Source organism: Paroedura picta, chromosome 5 (genome assembly GCF_049243985.1).
Source record: "Paroedura picta isolate Pp20150507F chromosome 5, Ppicta_v3.0, whole genome shotgun sequence".
NCBI lineage: Eukaryota > Metazoa > Chordata > Lepidosauria > Squamata > Gekkonidae > Paroedura > Paroedura picta.
In genome coordinates this window covers 112,765,713-112,786,934 of record NC_135373.1, presented here as the reverse complement: position 1 = coordinate 112,786,934, position 21,222 = coordinate 112,765,713, and the positions used below count along the sequence as shown (strand labels likewise).

Below are 21,222 nucleotides of genomic sequence, written 5' to 3'. Positions count from 1 at the left end.
AAAGCCAGCTGCCAAATAAAACTTCCATGTCTTTTGAATGACTGCAGGTCCAGGATTGGCCTTCCTTGCCTACCCGCAAGTTGTCAGCCAGCTGCCCATGTCGCCTCTCTGGTCTATTCTGTTCTTCTCCATGTTAGTGATGCTGGGACTGGACAGCCAGGTAAGAGGTTTGAAAAGTGACCAGAGGCAAGAACGAAAGACGTGTTTCCTTGTTTTTAATTATCCTCCGGATGAGAGTTCTGTCACAATAGATTGCACTGAGTCCTTTCTTCACTTATAATAATCCTTTCACACACACTTTGGACCAGTAGTCCTCTGGCATTCTTGGAGCTCATTCTGGACTTCAGCGGTTTCCTGAGAGCCAGTGTGCTGGAGAACTGGGTTTGATTCCCCACTGTTCCACGTGAATTCTGCTGGTTGTTGACTTTGGGTCAGTCACAGTTCTGTCAGAGCCTTCTCAACCTCACCTACCGCACAGGGTATCTGTTGTGGGCGAAGGAAGGGAAGGTGATTGTAAATCACTCTGATTCTCCTTCAGGTAGAGTAAAGCAGCATATAAGAACCAACTTCTTCTTGCTTTGGATAGTACTGTGGCGTAGTATAGTAGTGAGTGCATGGCAGAGTGGTTAAGAGAGGCAGACTCTGATCTGGAGAATTGAGTTTTTCCCCATTCCTCCTCCACATGAGGCCTGCTGGGTGAGATTGGGCCAGTCACAATTCGCTCTGAACTCTCTCCGCCTCACTTGCCACCCAAGTTGTGAGTGTTGTGGGGAAAGGAAGAGAAGGTGATTGTGAGCCATTCTGAGGGCATTTCCACACCCATTAAATGTAGTGAAATGCTGACCATATGTAGTTATTATATTCCGGCCCCTGCATATGATGTCACCAACATCCAGCGTCTGGACAGTAACTGGACGGCTACATCCTCCATTTTAAAGTGCTAGTTGGGGAGTCACAACCTATTCCCCAACCTATTTAGTGGAAGCTACAGGAGAGCAACCAGCAGGCAACCAGCAGAGGGAAGTTATGGAGGCTCAAACGTGCTAAAGGCACTTGCCTCGTCCTGCCCTCACACCCACCTCCCTCTCCCTTGTTCCCGGGGATGGGGATTTCTTTTTAAAGAGAACTAACATCCTGGAGCAACAAACAGGAGGACAAGCGTGCAGGCAATGCCAGAAATAATTTCCCCCCCCCCAAAGGTGTAAGACAAAGCATGCCTCTCTAACCCCCCCCCCAAAAAAAATCAGGAACAAGATTAATTTTTATAACTTACATGCATAGGTGTTTAAACGGAGAACTATGAATTTTAAAAAACATAGCGGGCATTGCGGGACCTTTAAAACATGGTGAAAGGGGATTGGCTGCCTGGATTGATTGACAGGCGGAAGAGAGTCACCTGTAAAGCGCGTTGCTCTCTGTAAAGCACGTTGATATCAGGGCTCTCTCAGCCTCACCCACCCCACAGGGTGCCTGTTGTGGGGAGAGGAATGGGAAGGCGACTGTAAGCCACTTTGAGCCTCCTTCGGGTAGGGAAAAGTGGCATATAAGAACCAACTCTTCTTCTTCTTCTTCTTCTGCCATTTCCAGCAGCACTTGTGGAGGGTGAGAATCGCAAAAAGGCAGCAGATGAAAGCAAGACAACAAAAAGGCGAGGAGGGGTTTGGAGGCGTGGTAATATTTAACGCTACGCCATTCAGCTAGTGTAACACTATTTTTTCTGATGTGCGGAAATTCCCTGAGACTCCCTAGGGTAGGGGAAATCAGGGCATAAAAGCCTACTCTCTTTCCTCTTCCCCCCCCCCCCCAGTATTATTCTGATCCCAAAGGCCTTTATTATGAAGCGTGGCCACTTTCTATCTTCTAACCCCTATTATGAAGAGCCACTGAGTGCTTGTAGAGCTGTCTCCTTCATATGCACATCAGCCATTCACTTCCATTTGACTGCATTCTTGCTCATTCACTAGACTGGGATACAAAGGGAAAGAATTGCTGAAGCTTCTCTCCGTTTTTTTGTTTGTTGGTTGGATTTTAAGTGGCTCTCAACCTTCGTAACATGCCGCGAATCCCTTTTGAAAAATAGAAATACTCTCAGGCTCTTTTTAAAAAAAAATTAAAACCATAAAACAAATGGGCCCAGGAGATGAGATGTGGGTGGATGGAGAAAAGAAGAGATTAAATTAAACCCAGAATGCCTAAAATGCTGAGCTCGGAAACTAAAACAAAACACTCAGAAATGAAATCCGAACAAAATCTTTCTGTATAGGGAAGAAAATGTTCTTAAGTCTGGAAGTACAGTGGCAAGAGCAGAACAGGCTGAGAGGAAGGGGGGGGGGAGGACTAGTAGTTGGTTTTTATACTCTGCTTTTCACTGCCTGAAGGAGTCTCAAAGCAGCCTTCCCTTCCTCTCCCGACAACAGGAACCCTGTGAGGCGGGTGAGGCTGAAAGACCTCTGACAGGACTAGTTTGTCAAAACAGCACTAGCAGGACTGTGACTAGCCCAAGGTCACCCAGCTGGCTGCATGTGGAGGAGCGGGGAATCAAACCCGGCTTGCCAGATTAGAAGCCACCACTCTTAACCACTGCACCATACTGTGGAGAATCCTAGAATTGGAAGGGACCTCAAGGGTCATCTAGTCCAACCCCCTAAAGATGGAAGGTGGAACATTTTGTTAGATCGATGGGTGTCTGCGCCATCAAGTTGCAACCAATTGATGGCAACCCCAGCAAAAAGATTTCAAGGCAAGCGAGAAGCAGAGGTGGTTTGCCATTGCCTTCTTCTGCAGCATCTCACTCGGTGGTCTCCCATCCACATCCTGGCCCTGCTTAGCTTCTGAGATCAGATGAAACTGGGTTATCCTGTAGCATTCCTCTTCCGAGCATCTGGTTAAAGGTAAAGGTAAAGGTATCCCCTGTGCAAGCACTGAGTCATGTCTGACCCTTGGGGTGACGCCCTCTAGCGTTTTCATGGCAGACTCAATACGGGGTGGTTTGCCATTCCCTTCCCCAGTCATTACCGTTTACCCCCCAGCAAGCTGGGTACTCATTTTACTGACCTCGGAAGGATGGAAGGCTGAGTCAACCCTGAGCCGGCTGCTGGGATTGTGTATCAAGTCCAAAAATACTGGTGCTGAAGGCCAGTGACACATCCCTTAGCCCAAATTTATTCGTATTTATTTTTTATTTGATTTATTTGATTTATTGCCTGCCACTCCCTGACGGCTGGTGACAGGTTACAAACATCTGAATAAAAACCCCAGATATAAAATCGCAGTCATTAATCAACTAAAAGGAGATAAACGGCAGAAAAACAATGTCCTCAATATTCTCAGTTACCCCCAAAATCTTGGGTGAAAGGGCTGACCTTGAGTGTTTCACAAGGATCCAAGGAGGTGAAGGAGGAGGGGTGGATCACAGAGCCCATGCACCTGGCATGTGTGATCTGGATGGGTGACTGCTATTCCCCCCAAAGAGCACTAAGATCCATTGATCAGCACTTGCTCAGGGAAAAACCCTGTACAATGGCATTTTACTGCACAGGTAGACCAGGGCCCATTCTGCACACACTAGATAATGTGCTTTCAATGCACTTTCGAAGTAGATTTTCCTGTTCTGCCCAGAAAAATCCAGCTGCCAAAGCACACTGAAAGTGCATTATCCAATGTGTGCAGAATAGGCCCAGCTTACCCAAATCAGTGAAAAAATCCCCTTCAATATCAACATGTCGCAACCAAGCCTTCAAAATGGAAAAGGTGCATTTTTTCCTTCCTGCGATGTTCATTTATGGCCGTGTCTTGGATCTTTATTATTGGATATTTATATTCAGAGGGAATGCAGTTGTGGTTGCATTTTACCTGGTTCTTAATTTAAAGAACTTTTTAAAAAATGGCACCAAGGCCAACTCAATGTCTCGATCATACATTATTACTTTTATGCCTCCTAAACAGCTTTCAAAAAGCAGTTTGTTTCCCTCTATTTACCCACACCGCTGTTACTCAAGGTGGCTGCAAGATAATTGTAAAGTGACGGCTCTATCAGACACTCCTGAAATTAATTACTTTCAGTGTTGCTTCTTAATAAACTTGCACACAGAAGTGCCCCAGAGGGACCGTGGTGTTCAAGCAAGCTTTGAAGAGCAACGTCTGAGAACTGTCTGTAGTCTCCTCATCATGCATCCAGCATTACATATGTCACAAAGTCTTACAAAGGAAGACTTTTTGAGCTAAGGATTTGGTGTTCTCCTGACAAATGGCTCACAAATAAAACGGTGGCTTGCAAAGTTGGGAGACAACAATTACAAGATGTCATGCAAAAAAAAAATGGTTAAATGAACAAATAGTTAAAATAACTGTAGCGTGGGCAGAATGACGATTTAACTCTCAGGGAAATTTCGTGGTAGTGTCAGGACGTTTGGATTAGACTGGTTCTAGGTCTACGCAGAAAATTAGAGTTGCAAAGTAACAGAGTGTTTTGAAAGTATGCAGTTGTTAGTTATCTTTGCGGATGAGGGACAGATACAAACTCATGGTGCTTTGAGTTTTAAAAGAGAGAATCTTTACCAGGAAAATTTATGCAGGAAAATATATCACATTAATCTTCTTCAGTCTCCTTACTGAAGAAGAGTACAAAAACCTAAAAAATAGTTACAAAGAACATTGCAAGCCTCTTGTGGCTAGGCTGCAGGCAGACTACATGCCTACACATCAGCAGAGAGCCTAATGTAGACTGCTCCTTGCTTCATAGCACACACTGATCTGCTCTCCCTGAAGACAGAGGAAGTGGGCAGGAGTCTAGCTTAAACAAAGAGATCTCCCACTGCAACCTCAGAGTGACCATTAGGTGCACTAGTAAGCACATAGGTGCAGCTCAGCTACTTAAACAGTTTCACAGCAGCCCTTCAAGGCTGTCTTCACCAATTACTTGCTGACTGCAATTCCAGCAGGTAAGCATGTCAATATAACTTCAGGGTGATGTCAGAACATTGCGTTAAAAGCAATATTCTTCTGGGTTGGGGGGCGTTTGGGGGTGAGGGGCATCTAGAAGTGGGAGACGCCCAGCACGGACCAGTAGACCTGGCAACCCTAGTCAAGGTGGAATTTTCCTTGAGGCCAGATAGACCCAAGGTTCCCAGTGGTTTTTTGCTTTCATCTGAGCACAGAGCAGGGGTCAATCTGGGGGCGTGGGTTGTCCAAAGGGTTAGACTAAGATGACCTTTGAGGCCCCTTTCAGCTCTATTCTGTGCTCTAGAGCATTTGCTTACAGGAGCTCATGGGAATTGTAGTCCATGAACATCTGGAGGACCGCAGGTTGACTACCCCTGCTCTAGAGGGTTCCTGAAAGCCAGGAGCAATTAGAGCCAAAAATTTAGCCACTCTGCCAGCACTGGACATCCCCCTGGCCCAGTCCGTTCAGCAGCCATGGAAATCGGTCAGCTCATTAAATCATAGAATCATAGAATCATAGAGTTGGAAGGGGCCATACAGGCCATCTAGTCCAACCCCCTGCTCAACACAGGATCAGCCCAAAGCATCCTAAAGCAGGATGCTTTAGGATGCCCCCCTCTTGCATTGCCACCAGCTTCTGGAAGCAAAGAGTGGGTAAATTTTTATACCCCACTTTTCATTGCCCAAAGGAGTCTCAAAGTGGCTCACAATCACTTTCCCTTCCTCTCTCCACAACAGATGCCCCATGAGGTTGGTGGGGCTGGGAGAGCTCTGACAGGACTGCTTTGTGAGAACAGCACTATCAGGGCTATGACAAGCCCAAGGTCACCCAGCTGGCTGCATATGGAGGTGCGGGGAATCAAACCCGGCTTTCCAGATTAGAAGCCACCGCTCTTAACCACCACACCAGGCTGGAGGGAAACTGGGGGGATGAAATTAAGCATTAATGAGTGAACGAATACATTTTACTCTTTGGTGTTGTGATGACAGATGTCTCTTAGGCAAACCAGAGGCAGGTCTATATTGGAAAATCAGTGGATGCTGAGAGCGAGATGGGGAGGCGTGGGCCAAAAAGGACAGCAGTGCAAATAGGGAAGTTGCTGATGATCTCTTTCCTCCTTCAGTTTTGCACTGTGGAAGGCCTCATCACAGCCCTGATGGATGAGTTTCCACATTTGCTCCGAGCAAGGAAGAAAATCTTCGTGGCTGTGGTCTGTTTTATCTCCTACCTCATTGGATTGTCCAACATCACCCAGGTAAACCCAACCTGTGCATTTCCTGTCTCCACCCGGTTGCTGCAGCAATATCCAAAGCCCATTATTGTTATTGGATACACACAGACCAAAAGCACGCACACACACAAACCCTATTCAAGAAGCTTACAGTCTGAAGCTGGTGAAGGAGAAAAAGCAGAGGGAGGGATGGGAAGGACAAGAATATAAAGGGATGTCTGTAGGCGACAGCAATTGTTTGCTTTGTAACTTGGTTATGGTTGGAAAGGAGAATTAAAGGTTTAAGCTAAAGGCCTGGAGGGAAAGATGGGCAAAAAGCTTTTTATTGGTATCTTGCTGTCCATTGCATCGCAGCATATATAATTGCAGTGCAGGGAGCCCAGAGATTCCCACGTTTCTAATTCCTTACAAGATCTGCTGCTTGCTATTAGCCTGGCCATGAATTTGGTCTTCACATCAGAAGTTGTTAAATGACCATAAATTCCTCTCTGTTTTCTGAATCCTGATGTCTCAAGCTATTAAAATTCAACATGCATCTTCGTCTAGTCTTCTGTTATCATGGACTGGAGACGCATGTCATGCAGTAGGATCCTGACTATGAAGAGCCTCAAGGGAGCAGGCCCATGTCTTGTTCACTTCACTGGGTGACTGTGACTCATTTCTCTCACAATGGCTTCCTTGTGTGCCTATGCACGGTCACGTAGGGCATGTGCAGGCATCTATTTTTGGCATGGAAAATGTGTTAGGAGGAGTCCACAGCCAATGATGGGTCCCTGTTATATGTGCATGTGGCAAACAAACAAACAAACAAACAAATCAACGTGTGCGCTCAGACGACTACATACAATGCTCCAAAATGAAGCATATCATTTAGGGAACATAAGAACAGGAAATGGATGGATTTCAACATTTGAACCACAACATTTGAACCCTGCCTTTCCTTGTGGTTCAAGGAGGCTTACAGTAATAGTTTTTTTAAAATTCCGGAATGAAGTATCAACCCCCAAATCTTTCCCAGTTTGGTGTAGTGGTTAGGAGTGCGGATTTCTAATCTGGGGAGCTGAGTTTGGATCTGCGCTCCCCCACATGCAGCCAGCTGGGTGACCTTGGGCTCGCCACGGCACTGATAAAGCTGTTCTGACCGAGCAGTAATATCGGGGCTCTCTCAGCCTCACCTCCCTCACAGGGTGTCTGTTGTGGGGAGAGGAAACAGAAGGTGACTGTAAGCCTCTTTGAGACTACTTCGGGTAGAGAAAAGCGGCATATAAGAACCAACTCTTCTTCTTCTTCCCTCCCTCCCTCCCTCCCTTAAAAGATGCCTGTCATTTCAACCACCTTAAAAACCCTTGCGAACAAGCAGGCCTATCAGGGCTTCTAGAAGATCTCCAAGGAGGGCTCCCTACCTCTTTAGAATAGGGTTGTCATAGAATCATAGAGTTGGAAGGTACCTCCAGAGTCATCTAGTCCAACCCACTGCACAGTGCAGGAACTCACAACTACCTGCCTACTCACAGTGACCCCAATTTCATGCCTAAATAATCCCCCCTTCCCAAATACATCTCCATGTTCCTCTTGGCCACCAGCAAGCAACAAGGGAAAAGTTGCCAGTTCTAGACTGGGAAACTCCAGGAGATGAGGTAGAGGGTGGAGCCTGGTGAGGACAGGGACCTCAGTAGGTTACAATTCCATAAAGTCTACCCACCAAAGCAGCCATTTTATCCAGGGGGACAGATCTCTGTAGACTGGAGTTGAGCTGCAATTCCAGAAGATCCCCCTCCCCCAGGTCCCACCTGGAGGCTGACATTCCTAACAGAAAATGTCTCCTGTAAAGGAACTTCTAAAGCTATTTTGGATGTGGCTGAAAGAAACTCAGACCACTGCAAATTAGAAAGAGGATGTATTTGAAGACCAAGAAATGCTTTTTTAGGCTGGAAGTGATAACCAAATGCAGCAAGCATCGCTTCCTCTCCCATGCGGTCCCCCCCCCCTTGGTGAAGCCCACGGAGGGTAGAAATACAGAAGTCTACCTGCAGCCCCTCTTGTACTTCTGTCACTTTTATGGGATTTTGTCCTTGACTACCGACCCCATCTGACCTCTTCAAAGTCCTTCTACCCAGGTCCCCTCCCCCTCCCCACCAGATTCCTTTTATGAATTCACATGGCAATCCGGCAGAAACCTTATCAGCAAGAGGTCTCTTTCAAGATTCTCCGCACCCTCCCCAAACTGCAGTTCCAAGGTCCTTTATGGGATGCTGGAGCAATTAAACCAGCATAAAATGGATATAATTTCATAGCGCAGATATGCCTGCTGTCAACCTGCTTATGAGACGATATTTCAGAGCTCTCCTCTGCTCCACGCCGAGCTCTCTTTTAATGGGATTTTCTGTCTTCATTTGCCTCGATGCTCGCTAACTGCATTAAGGCCTTGCATTCTGTCCCCTCAGGGTGGCATCTATGTTTTCAAGCTGTTCGATTATTACTCTGCCAGTGGCATGTGTCTCCTCTTCTTGGTCTTTTTTGAGACTATCTCCATTTCGTGGTGTTACGGTAAGGACAAGGTCCATTTCTGTAAACATTCTGGCTTGGTTGGATTGGATTCCCATGGGCACTGAGCAATAGTCCATCAGAGCTCTCACTAAAGTAGACCAGGACCCATAGGGGTCAAGACTTCTTCTGGATTTTTCCAGAACTAGGGTTGCCTGCTCTGGATTGGGAAATACCTGAAGATTTTAGGGGTGGGGCCTGGTGAGGGTGCGGTTTGAGGAAGGGGGAGGGACTTCCTGTTAGCCAGGTAAGTAAGTCATAAATATGCACACGCTGTATTTTAGGATTAGGATAAAAGGATTTATTAAGGAATGAGTGCAGAAGAGAGATAGAGATAGCCTGTCTGTATGGCTGCCTAACAGAGACAGAAAGTGAGAGAAGCTTCCGAGAAGAAGGAGGAAATTGCCCCTAAGAGTAGCAATCTAGAGACAGACAAGAAGCAACATTTAACACTATCCTAACTAAGGCCCGTTCTGCACAAGGATCAATGTGGCAAATTGCTTACAGAAAGAAAAAATGGAATTTAAAATAGTGGAATTCGGCATAACGCATACCTGCCTTCGTAGTGGAATCCAGTTGCGTTTCAATCGTTTCCCACAGGTTTCCGGTCTCGCCAAAAATCGCTAGAAAGGAAGCGATTTTTTCCACACTTTGCCCCGCCCCTGGCAGTCAATCAAACGAGCAGCCAATGGGCGGTTGTTACCATGCTCCGGAAAAGCCCCTTTCCCTTTAAGAACAGGTTTAAAAAAAAAAAGAAAAACACACATTGCAACAAATATTCCTAGATTCCTTACTTCCTCCTAACCTAGAAACCCATATAGCTGGCAGCTGGCGTGTGAGCTGCCGTTTCATCGTTGCTATGCTCCCCCGAGTGAAAAAAAATCCCCCCCCCCATGCACGGGCACGATTTTCGGCTGAAAATAAAGGGAACTTGCAAACCGGGCTGTGTTGTGCTTGGTGACTCGAGGGGAGCTTTAAAGCAACTCTGTGGAGGGACTGTAGCCGGAGAAGCCTCACTGGGTGAATGAAGGCTCACTAGCTCGTTGCTCTCCGCTTGCTCCGAGAAAAAAAATGGCGATCGCTTTGCCGGAAGTTCAGAGGAGAGAGCCAGGGAGAGGGACTTTGCTGAAACCGCAACAATGGTAACGCACAGAACTTTTTCAAACTATTGCAGATTGTCTGCAAGAGTGTAGTGCTTTCCAAAGGGTGAATCCACTTTTTTGGGATTTCCCTGGAAGCGCTACAACAAAGCACTTTTCGCGGGTCTGTTTCAGGAGTGTGACAGATTGTGTGCGACGTCGTGCATAACTGCAAATTAGTAGTGTTTGCAATTTGCCACACTCCTGCTACATTTAACTTGTGCGGAATGGGCCTAATAGTCTTGCTGCCCCCTTCAGGCTCTTGTTCTCTTGTTCTCTTTGTACACCAGACATTGCCTTTTCCAGCACTTCCAAAGTGGCCATTTTCCTCAGGTGAACTGATCTCTTTTGCTTATAATTATAGAATCATAGATTTGGAAGGGGCCACACATGCCATCTAGTCCAACCCCCTGCTCAGCACAGGATCAGCCCAAAGCATCCTAAAGCATCCAAGAAAAGTGTGTATCCAACCTTTGCTTGAAGACTGCCAGTGAAGGGGAGCTCACCACCTTCTTAGGCAGCCATCACCTGGAGATTCTTGTAGTACACACACACACACACACACACACACTCCTACCAGTTGGTTTGTTGATTGGCTTCATTCTCTAAAAGCATTTCTCTTTGATTTATCAATGACCTTTTTAGAATTATGGTTGGCCATCATACCGCTCTAAAATCTGTGTAATGGATCAACGTTCTAGATCCCAGCTTAAAATTTCCACATGGCATGAATGGTAAAAACCCCTTCCTTTTTTGGATATTAATTATATTTCTGAGGAATGCTTTTTGAGAATTAAGCCTTTCAAAAAAAAAAAAAAAAAACTACTGATAGGAATGTATATTTACAGTACAAGTCCTTCCAGCCTGTTCTCTGTGGTCTTTTTACAATGACTGAAAGGAATTCCACCACAGATCATGATTTTCAGATATGTGCCAAGAATCAGCACAAGATTTATCTATTATACAGGAAATGTCATTCACCACCTGGAGATTGGCTGTCATACACAACATTGAAAATGACTTTGACAGACCTCTCAGGAGCCCAACCTAGAACATACTAGTGAATCAGTAGTACAGTGGTTTTCTTCATCCCTCCTCTCCCTTCATATCCCAAGGCCTTACTAGGTATTTCTGGCCCATGCTGGGTCTGGGAAAGAAAGGACAGGTCTCAGTGTTTAATAGACACTTATCATTCCAGGTGTGAACAAATTTTATAACAACATTGAAGAGATGGTTGGTTATAAGCCCTGCCGTTGGTGGAAGATCTGCTGGGTCGTCTTCACTCCTCTCGTCTGCCTGGTAAGGAGTTAAGGATGAAGCACCTCTTAGATTTGCTTTGAATAGGCAAACGAAAGGTCTTGTGGTTTATTTCCAAGACTTGCTGCCCTGATTTTGTTAATCAAAGAAGAAAAACATGTGGCTCCACAACTATATATATCTGTTCCACATAATATATTTCTGGTAAGGGGTTGGAAGAGAAGCGTGTATCATGGCTTAAGTTCCACTCAGTGCTTAACACCCACTCAGGGTGGTTGTCCCACCCCTGAGTGCCTCCTCTTCCTCCAACCGGCTTGCCTGTCTGTCCAGCAGCCAACCAATTGCTTTCTGTCCCCCACCTCTGACCACCCCCTCCTCCTTCCACTTCTCTCTGAGGCTCGGAGGCTGCAGATCTCTGCTGCGTGAGAGCTGCCCCTGCCGGTGAGTTCCCTAACAGCTGCCTGCAGCCTTTCCAGGTCCTGGGGGAGAGGGAGGCTGTCTACCGAGTTCTTCCATCCCACCCCACCCACAGTCTAGCGCCCATTGTATTCCTGAATGCAACGGGCTTGGCCCCTAGTATGATGATAAAGTTGATTTCAACCACACAAAATGTATTTCATTTAATCTGGAAGAAACGATACAACCCTCTTTTGCTGTCTAAGAAACCATGTGCCCGTTTTGACTTTGTGTGGTCACATGTAATTTATGAATGGAAGACTTGCTAAGCTGCCTCATAAATGGGGTTCTAAGTCTCTTACCACTCTGTTCTACAGTGTTAAAAATGAAGATATTTTTCATCCAACTCTGCTTTATGTTGTGAAGAAGTACCATTTCTTCCAGATGAAATGAAAGTCTGAAACACATTTAGTGCAGTTGAAATCTACCTTATTAGATTGTATCTATGATGGTTGAGCCACGGGGCTTTCTTCTTTGATTACCGCATCTGGTGTGATTTCCTTCTGCATCGCTTTGATTGCCCAGATGCCATAGGCAAGCAGAGTATGGCAGTGACAGCCAATCACTTTTTAATCTTCTCAGTACTGTGTAGCTGGAGAGATACTGCCTTCAAATATGGGAGTTCCATCCAGGGCCACCAAAGGGGGGATATTAGGTTTTGAAAAGTTGGGGGGGCAAGATGTTCCTGATGATCCATGGAGTTGGGCAAAGTGTTGCAGGGGAGACAGTAACAGGTTGCCTGTTGTCATCAAGGATCTTGTTTATGCTCTTTCTGAATGGGCCATGGTGGGTATCTTTTGTCTTGAGTTCCATTGAAGTCAGTCTTCTTAGTGGTCCGAGTTTCACTTTGAGGTGAACGGAATGAGTTGTGATTGAAGGAAAGTAGGTATTTAGGGTGAGAAATGTGTGGGTGGGTGGGTTGAGGGCAGTGGAGAAGTCATGATGAGGGATTCTAGGAGAAAGGCTAGTCTCTCTGAATTAATCTGCTTTTGGCACATTCATATTCTGGGCTGCAGTTGTACCTTTTCCTCTTTCTCTTGCTCTCTCTCTCTAGGGGGTTTTCTTCTTCAGTGTGGCCCAAATGACACCTCTGAAGATGGGCAAATATGTCTATCCTGCATGGGGTCAAGGCATCGGCTGGCTCATGTCCCTATCCTCCATGGTCTTGATTCCGGGATATATGTTGTACTTTTTCTTTACTGCAAAGGGCACTCTCAAACAGGTAAGAGCATGTCAACAACTCCTTTTGGCCCCAGCACAGGTGTGAAAAACCATCACTTCACACAGATGGTTACTAAAATGCCAAGAGCGGTTATGCCAAGTCATAACCAACTCATGGCAGCGGATGGGGCATTCCAGGCAAGAGATGGTTGGCCATTGCCTTCTTCCAAATAGCAACCTCCGTCTTCCTTGGTGGTTCCCCATCGAAGTACTGACCAGAGCTGACCTGCTCAGCTCCCAAGATACGACTTCCCTGTGCTAAGCAGGGCTAATCAGACTGCTCATCAGCATTACCTTTCAGCTAATGGCATTTGGCTCTATTGGCATAGAATCTGGGGTTTTACAAGCAGCATGTATATATGCTGGAGCGTATTCTGTGGGCCCTGACCTGGACAGACTTGGCTACCTGAGGTCTCATCAGTACCTTGGAAGCTAAGCAGGTAAGCCCTAGTTAGAATCTGGATGGGGGACTCTAAGGAATATCAGGGTGTCCATGCAGGTGCATACAGCCTATGGCTTTCCACAAATCCATGCTGCTGCCTTTGCCTGTACCCACCCAGGTAGGCTGCCCCAAAGGCACAGAGGGGCCCTTTGACTTCTACCACAGCCTTTCTCAGCTCTTTTACCATTGAGGAACCCCTGAAACATTTTTCAGGTTTCGAGAAATCACAGAAGTGGCTCTATCATGCAAAATATGGTTAGGAAGCATAGCTGTGGACACGCCAACCTGGGGCCCCTCCCCTTCCCACCCCCTCCAGGCCCATCATTGGCCGTTTTGGGAGGAGTGGGTGGGTCAACATGACCATATATGGTCATATCATCCAGGAAACCCTTCCAGGGCCGTCAAGATACCCCAGGGTTTCTCAACCTGAGAAAGCCTGTTCTAACATAAAGTGCTGTTTCCTGTAGTGAAGGAATGGAGCTACTGTTTCTGTCTGCATGTGACCTTAGCTCCTGATCCTCTTCTTAGGGCTGCCAACCTCCAGGTGGTGGCTTTAGATCTCCAGGAATTACAACTGATCTCTAAACGACAGGGATGAATTCACCTGGAGAAGAATGGCTGCTTTGGAAGGTGCATTCTCTGGCATTAGAGTGCATTGAAGTTCTTCCCCTCCCCATATCCTGACCTCTCATGTGCTACTGTCCTAAATCTCCAAGCATTTTTCAACCAGGAGCTGCAGTCCTACCTATACTGGCCCTGCAAGTCCATAATAAGCAATCCCCATTCCGTAATCCATGGTTTGTAAAAAACTGGAACTCTGATTAAGACCACCCGTGACTCAGACATGTGTTTTGTGCAGAAGCTCCCTGAGAAGCAGCATTTTGTTCTCAGGAGTAAAAAAGAGATAAAAACCAAGGCACCTCCTATTTTCCAGCACACCTACAGGGTGCACCTATTTATAATTAAATGGAATGATTCATAATTAAATGGAATAATTCCCATGCTAATTTGACTTTAAGATCTCAGGTGACCTTTAAGTGTTTGGAGACAGTGCCTGGAATGCAAAGATTTAGTTGGTGTACTTATTTCTTGCTTTGAAGCCTGCAAAAGCCAGCATCTCCCTCCCACAGCTCCTTGCCCTCATGCAGACCCCGCCAATAATTGTGGCTAAAATCTAATTTCCAGTGTTTGTAGATACTCTTCAGAAATTCCAGAGACCGTCACATCACCTTCTGCCTCCTGCAGGGAAACAAATTAATTGGGACGGACGTGAAACACGTGAGGAGCAAAAACCTCTGTCGATTTCTGGCTGGATTGGGGCTTGGGAGGCAATATTTTGCATGCATGTTTCCCCAAAAAATCTCCAAGCTTTTGGATGTGGCTTGGAAAACAAAACCACTCAGAAAAAAAACTCTCATCAGATCTCAGAAGTTAAGCTGGGTTGTCCCTGGCTAGGATTTGGAAGGGAGATCACCCAAAAAGTCCAGGGTTGCTATGCAGAGACAGCTAATGGCAAACAGCCTCCAAACATCTCTTGCCTTGAAAAGTCCACTGTGAAATGAGGGCAAGAATAGATAGATAGAAGCAATCTGGAAGGGAATGAAAAAGGTAACTCGGAACCAACAGAGTGATTTTATTGACTACGGAAGAAAGGTGAAATGATAGAGTGAAAGGAAAATGTTTCCACTGAAATTCAGACAATAAATATATTCCCAGTATGAGCAGCAAAATCACCTGTTTAAAACCAGTCCAAATGAATACTTTGTAAGGGCGCAGAACTATCTATTAAACCTTTAAGTGTTCCAAGGTGGAGGAAAAGGTGGGCTTTAATGACAAAGGGAGAAAAGCAGAGGTCAATACTGCAGGGATCTTTAGTGAGGGGAGATTTGGAATTAGGAAGGGGATGTAAGACTGTCTTTGTGACAGCCAAAACCTGAGAGGGTAACCCTTGAGAGATGAGAAGTGCCAATAGCTCTATCGAATGGCTCAATTTTATTCTGGAAATGTGTTAAATATGGTTGCATTCATATTCTGTACATACATTGGGACAAAAAACAAACAAAACCCAACTTCAAGCATAGGCCAGTGGGGTCTAGACTTGCTGAGCTTGAGAGGGGAAACAATCTTGGCGTCGTAGTGGAGAGCTCGATGATAGTGACTGACAATCCTGTGTGCTGCAACGGTGAAAAAGCCAAACTCACTGTTGGAGATAATTAGGAAAGGAATTGAACACAAGCCAGGATTAGAATGCCTCTGTGAACAGTTCTGATCCCTGGATCTCCAAAGGAACACTGCAGAGTTGGGAAGAGGCCAGAGGCAGACAACCAAGATGAGTATGGGGTTGGAGCACCTTCCCTAGGAGGAACGACGGAAGAGTCTGGGACTTTTCAGTTTAGGAAAGGGATAACGAAGGGGGGACATGATGCCGGTTCATAAAATGATGCATGGAGTGGGAAAAGTTCACAAAAGAGAATTTTCTCCATATCCCGAAACACAAGAACTTGAAGGCATCCAATGAAGTTGATGGGCAGCAGATTCAGGATGGACAAGAGGAACTGCTACCTTACGCAGAAAGGGATTAAATGTAAAAAAAAACCAGCTTTAAAGGGGGGCTGTATAGATTGATAGAGCCTCTTGTGGCGCAGAGTGGCAAGGCAGCAGACATGCAGTCTGAAAGCTCTGCCCATGAGGCTGGGAGTTTGATTCCAGCAGCCGGCTCAAGGTTGACTCAGCCTTCCATCCTTCCGAGGTCGGTAAAATGAGTACCCAGCTTGCTGGGGGGTAAAACGGTAATGACTGGGGAAGGCACTGGCAAACCACACCGTATTGAATCTGCCATGAAAACGCTAGAGGGCGTCACCCCAAGGGTCAGACATGACCCATAGGGGGATACCTTTACCTTTACTTTATGTAGATTGATGGGGGATGTCCATTAGTGGCTACCAGTCATGGGGACTGAAGGGAAACTCCACATTCAAGGGCAGTCAGCATCTGAATCCACTGCCATCTATTTGTGCCCTAAAGTTAGTGAACGCGCTCTGTCTCCCTCTCAAAACAGTCCTGTCTCTCTTGCATAATGTGGTCCACATCAGAGCAAAGAGTTTTTAATTTCTGACTGCAGGGCTGAGGCTAGTTGTTGAGGTCAGCCTCCCTCTGCCGATGGGTTTGAATAAGATCTTATGTGAGGACAATAAATAAGTCTGTCTAGAAGAAAGATAGGGAGAGGGCCGGGGTTAATCAGGATTGTGGCCTTTCCAGCAGACTGCCTGGGTAATGAAATAAATCTGCTTGATCCTAACAAAGATAGGCTTGAATACAAATCCCCCAGAGAGGGAGCAGAATTTTGCGAGCTTGTTCCCTCAGTTCAAAATTCATGCTGTCAGAAAGAAGAAAACCAGTGAGCTGTGAGGCAAATGGGTAATTTACAAAACATTAATTTTGCGTTTAGGTTCAAGACAAAATAGAACAGAAAGACACCCCGTTGTCCTTCAAGAGTAGAAATGCCATTATTTCTAGGGCTTTTTTTTTTCACTCCTAGCTTACCTCTATCACTCTTCCCCTTGCTCTAGATCAGTGGTCCCCAACCCCCGGTCTGGGGACCAGTACCAGTCCGTTGATCAGTCGGTACTGGGCCGCGGCTCCTCCTTGTCCTCCTCCCTGGCTGCTGCCTCAGGGATTGCCCTGCCACTCTGCTGATGGCTCACCTTTGGTGCTCTCCGGTGGCCGCCATGGTTGGGGCTCCCCCTCGGCATGGCACTGCACAGCTGCTGCTGGCAGCGCCCCCCAGGGGCGGCAGGAAGTCAGGGCACTGGCAGGAAAGCAAGTGGAGCAGGGACTCAGGCGGCGGCTGCGACGTCCCTCGGCAAAAGACTACCCCCCTCCCCGGGCCTCATTAAAATTGTCAAGCATTGACCGGTCCCCGGTGATAAAAAGGTTGGGGACCACTGCTCTAGATTGTACCTGGGCTGGGTCTTAGTGTCATACTCTGTCCCTCTCTGGGCTGGCAACCAGTAGGAGTCTGGGAGGGGCAGGGACATCTAATTGGCATATGGGAATAGATATAAATCTATTTATATGATCATGTGGACCCGCCTCAACCCCCAAATGGCCAATGATGAGCCTGGAGGGGGTGGGAAGGGGAGGGGCCCTGGGTAGGCATGTCCACAGCTCTGCTTCTCGACCATATTCTGCACGATTGAGCCACTTCTGGGGTTCCTTAAAGCCTGAAGAATGTTTCAGGGGCTTCTCAAAGGCCAAAAAGTTGAGAAAGGTTGCACTAGAGACATGAGTGAGTTAACATTGGCTGGAATGGCTTCACTTGACCACCATTTTGTAGACATCTAACCCCATGTGTCTTGACCCTTTCTCTGAAAAGAAGTGGCCGGTTGCTTTTATTTGAAAGAAGCCCACAAACCACACCCCGTTTCTTGTCCCTGTGACTTTACAGCTGTGGCAGCAAACAGCAAGGAAAGGGTGAGTGAAGCTTTGGCATCATCTCACATACAAGGGTCCTGGATTAGTTGGTAACAGAGCTGAGGTTTAAAGGGAAATTAGAGTTTGATGCAGGGTAAAGTGGTTTTTACAGGCAGGGGAGATTATAGGCCATTTCATTACTATTATTTCATCCCTATTGAGTATAAATGGAAGGAGGGAAAATACACTGATGACAGAAAAGTTGGTGTTGCTGCTTACTGGGCTCCCTCATGAGAAGACTTTTTCATTGCTTCAGATTGAGAAGCCCTTTCTGAAGGAGCCATCTTGGACCCAGGCCAAATGGAATTCTTTACCAACACTAGGACTTCTCTCTGGCCTTCATTATTCTTCAGTATTCTGAGACTTAACACCCTGAACCTGATTTTTTGGTCATGACCTCCAGATTCATGGAAATCCCCCTGGTGGCTTGGCTAAAGGTCAACAGAGGAGTTCAATAGTGGAGTATGGTGGTTAGAGTGTTGGGTAGGCATTGGCTGACTTCAGGTTCGATTCCCTATTTTGTCATAGAAGCTTCCTGGGTGTCCTGGAAGTACTAACCCTCTCCATCCAATCAACCTCATTGGGAAGTTGCAAGAATGAGATGGAGAAGGGGAGAATAATATGCACCACCTTGAGCTCCTTGGAGGAACTGCAAGGTGAAAATAATATACAGTGGAACATTTAGCATAATATCAGGGCAGGGATTCTGGGCTTGTGACAGAGCATCTGCCTGGCATGCAGAAGTCCCCCGGTTCAATTCCCGGCATCTCCAATGAACAGGATCAGGCAGAAGGTGACGTGAAAGTCTTCTGCCTGAGACCCTGGCCTGGAAAGATGCTGCCAGTCTGACCAAACTGACCTTGATGGGCCAGTGGTCGGACTGTGTGTGTTTGTTGTTCGTGTCTTTCTGATGACCGTCGTGGCTTCTTCTTCCGCCAGCGTTTTCAGCTCATGATCCAGCCTACACAAGATATGAACGTCCAGCGAAATGGACTGCAAGCGAAGGCTTCACTCAATGGAAGCTTCTCGGAGGCTGCTGTCTAGGCAAAGGAAAGGCCGAAAACCCCTCAGTCTGGTCCGCTGCAGCCCCTGCCCTGTTCCGGGCTTCAGTGTGGGAGTTTGTTTTGTTTCTTTCACTTTTGTCATTAATTCCGAAAGGGACTGTTTCACTGTCAAGGGTTCTGTTCAGTTTTATGATGTCATTGCTGTTTCGTGTTTGTAATTCTGTTTATTATAATGGTTGCAGTGTAGGGTTGCCAGCCCCCTCAGTAGAGGTGGGGGTCCTCTGCTGCCAGGCCCTGTCCACTGCCACCGACCAGCTGGCCAGGAGAAAGAAGAAGGCCCAGGCCACGCCGACACATCGCATAGGAAGTGACGGCATCATGCCAGTGATATCCTGGTGATGCCCTGATATTTAGACAAAAACTCTATGGTAGAAGCCATGTTTACTATAGAGTTTTGGCACAAATCCCAGACCATCACAGCGATGTCTCGTCATGATGACATCACTTCCTGTGTGACACTGGTGACATGGCCTAGGCCTTCCCTCTTCCTCCTGGTAAGTTCCCCCATCTCCTGCTGGTTGCCTGGCAACCCTTTCAACTGAAGACAAACCACTTTGAGTCTGTAACTTCATGGCTTTCCATCCACAGTGAACAAAGCACAGGAGGAATCACAGTATTCCCCCAGGATATATACGCTCCCAAATTTCAGACAGGTAGACCGAAAGATGCTTGTGTTTTCACTTTAGAAGTGAATTGACAGACAAGGTTCTGATTCTGAACAATAGATTCAAATAGGTAGCCGTGTTGGTCTGAAGTAGCACAATAAAATCAGAGTCCAGTAGCACCTTTAAGACCAACACAGATTTAAATAATAATAAATCTTTGTTGGTCTTAAAGGTGCTACTGATTTTAAGGTTCTGAGCAGTAAGACAGAGGGAATTTTCCACAGCAGCCACTTAGCTTGAATAGCAGGGACATAAATCAAACAACGCTTAAAGCGCTGAAGAATAAGGAGTGGAAGAAGGAAGGAAGCAAGCTCCAAATAAAACCAGTAAAAGGTTCCAGAAGGGTCCAGGGAACGCAGCATGCACAGAACGGAAACTATATTCAAGAAGAAAGCATGGCACATAGACGGAATAATAGCTCGATGGTCACTGTAATTGGCCCAATAACCTGAAAGTGTTCTCAGTCTCAGCAACAGGAGAGCTCCAGGATTGTATTGGGTTGAAAGTCCCACCCCCACCCTTCAGGGTTGGAATGTTTCCCATGTGCATGTAATTTAAAATTCACAGTCAATCCAGGGAGCCCAGAGCCCCCCCCCCCCTCTCTCTCTCCCCTCTCCTACGGAACACTGCTCTGTGCCCTTATGGTTAAATTCAGGCTTGTAAGTCTCCATCTGTGCATTGCAAAACCACAGTTTTGGGGGAACACTGCAATGAATTTGCATCATTCTTGCTATGGGAGTTTTGCTCCTCCCTGACGCAGAGTGGCTCTTTCCTGTTTGGAAACAGAGCAGGCAAGGATAATAAGCTTGACCCTACACCTCCTACTGTTCTCACATCCATGGTCTGCAGAGCTTCCATTGGTTCTACAGTTAAACCTAATAGCTAATAGCAAGTCTGCAGGAACAGAAACAGCAGTGTGGGAGAGGCTAAATCTGCTTCTCCCTCCTTGCTTTGGTGCCAAAGAGAAAAGAGAAGGTGTGTATCGGGGAGAGGTAAGCAAAGGTTGTGTGGTGCAAAGACATTGTGTTGTTCCACAACAATCATAGAATCATAGAGTTGGAAGGGGCCATACAGGCCATCTAGTCCAACCCCCTGCTCAACGCAGGATCATGAGGACTTTGTAAGATGACGCCTAAAAGTGAAATGACAGAGGGACAGCAATCACAAAAGAAGTGGAACAAAATGAGGGAAACTATAAGACAATGTGCAGTCTTCCTCTTCTGGGATCCTGTGCCCGGCCTCTCAAAGGAAACTTCCTTGCTCCAGACCTTCAAACCCTTCTCTATCTAGGGCTGCCAACCCTAGAGCTCTCCTGGAATTTCCAGGCAACAGAGATCAGTTCCTCTGGTGGAATGGCAGCTTTGGAAGGTGGGTTGGATGGAATCATATCCCTGCTAAGCTCCCTTTCTAAATTCCACCTTCCCCGGGCTCTGCCTCCCAATCTCCAGGAGTTCCCAAGCAAGAGCTGGCAACCCTACCTTTATCCCTCCTACATTAAACCTCCATATTCAGAGGCATCAGTTGTGGTGGACGACAAGAAGCAGAGGTTCTGTAGCCTGGGTTGTTGGACCCTGGGCTTGTGAGAAAGGATGCCAGAGTAGATGGACCACCAGTCTAATCCAGCTTATGCTCCCATATGATCAATTCTTTCGTGCTTCTCCATGTTCCAGGTACGTCTCTCCAATCTCCTGGTGCATTGGTTGCTGAAGCCCACCAGGCCACTTCCTGTTTCTCAACTTCTTTTTTGGACTGCTCCTTAACAGTATACTTTTGACCAGGGGTAGTCCA

The 21,222-nt window shown here is 46.6% G+C and overlaps 1 protein-coding gene across 1 annotated transcript in view; it reads left to right on the top strand.

Moving 5' to 3' along the window:
- The window catches only part of LOC143838541 (sodium- and chloride-dependent GABA transporter 1-like), a 60,525-nt gene extending 39,303 nt beyond the window's left edge, over window positions 1-21,222 (top strand). Inside the window, exons 10-15 of the mRNA XM_077339985.1 lie at window positions 48-160; window positions 6,066-6,197; window positions 8,618-8,720; window positions 11,055-11,155; window positions 12,624-12,791; window positions 18,645-21,222. Coding sequence (XP_077196100.1) covers window positions 48-160; window positions 6,066-6,197; window positions 8,618-8,720; window positions 11,055-11,155; window positions 12,624-12,791; window positions 18,645-18,749 — 722 coding nt within the window. The 3' untranslated portion in view covers window positions 18,750-21,222. The remainder of the gene's footprint in view (window positions 1-47; window positions 161-6,065; window positions 6,198-8,617; window positions 8,721-11,054; window positions 11,156-12,623; window positions 12,792-18,644) is intronic.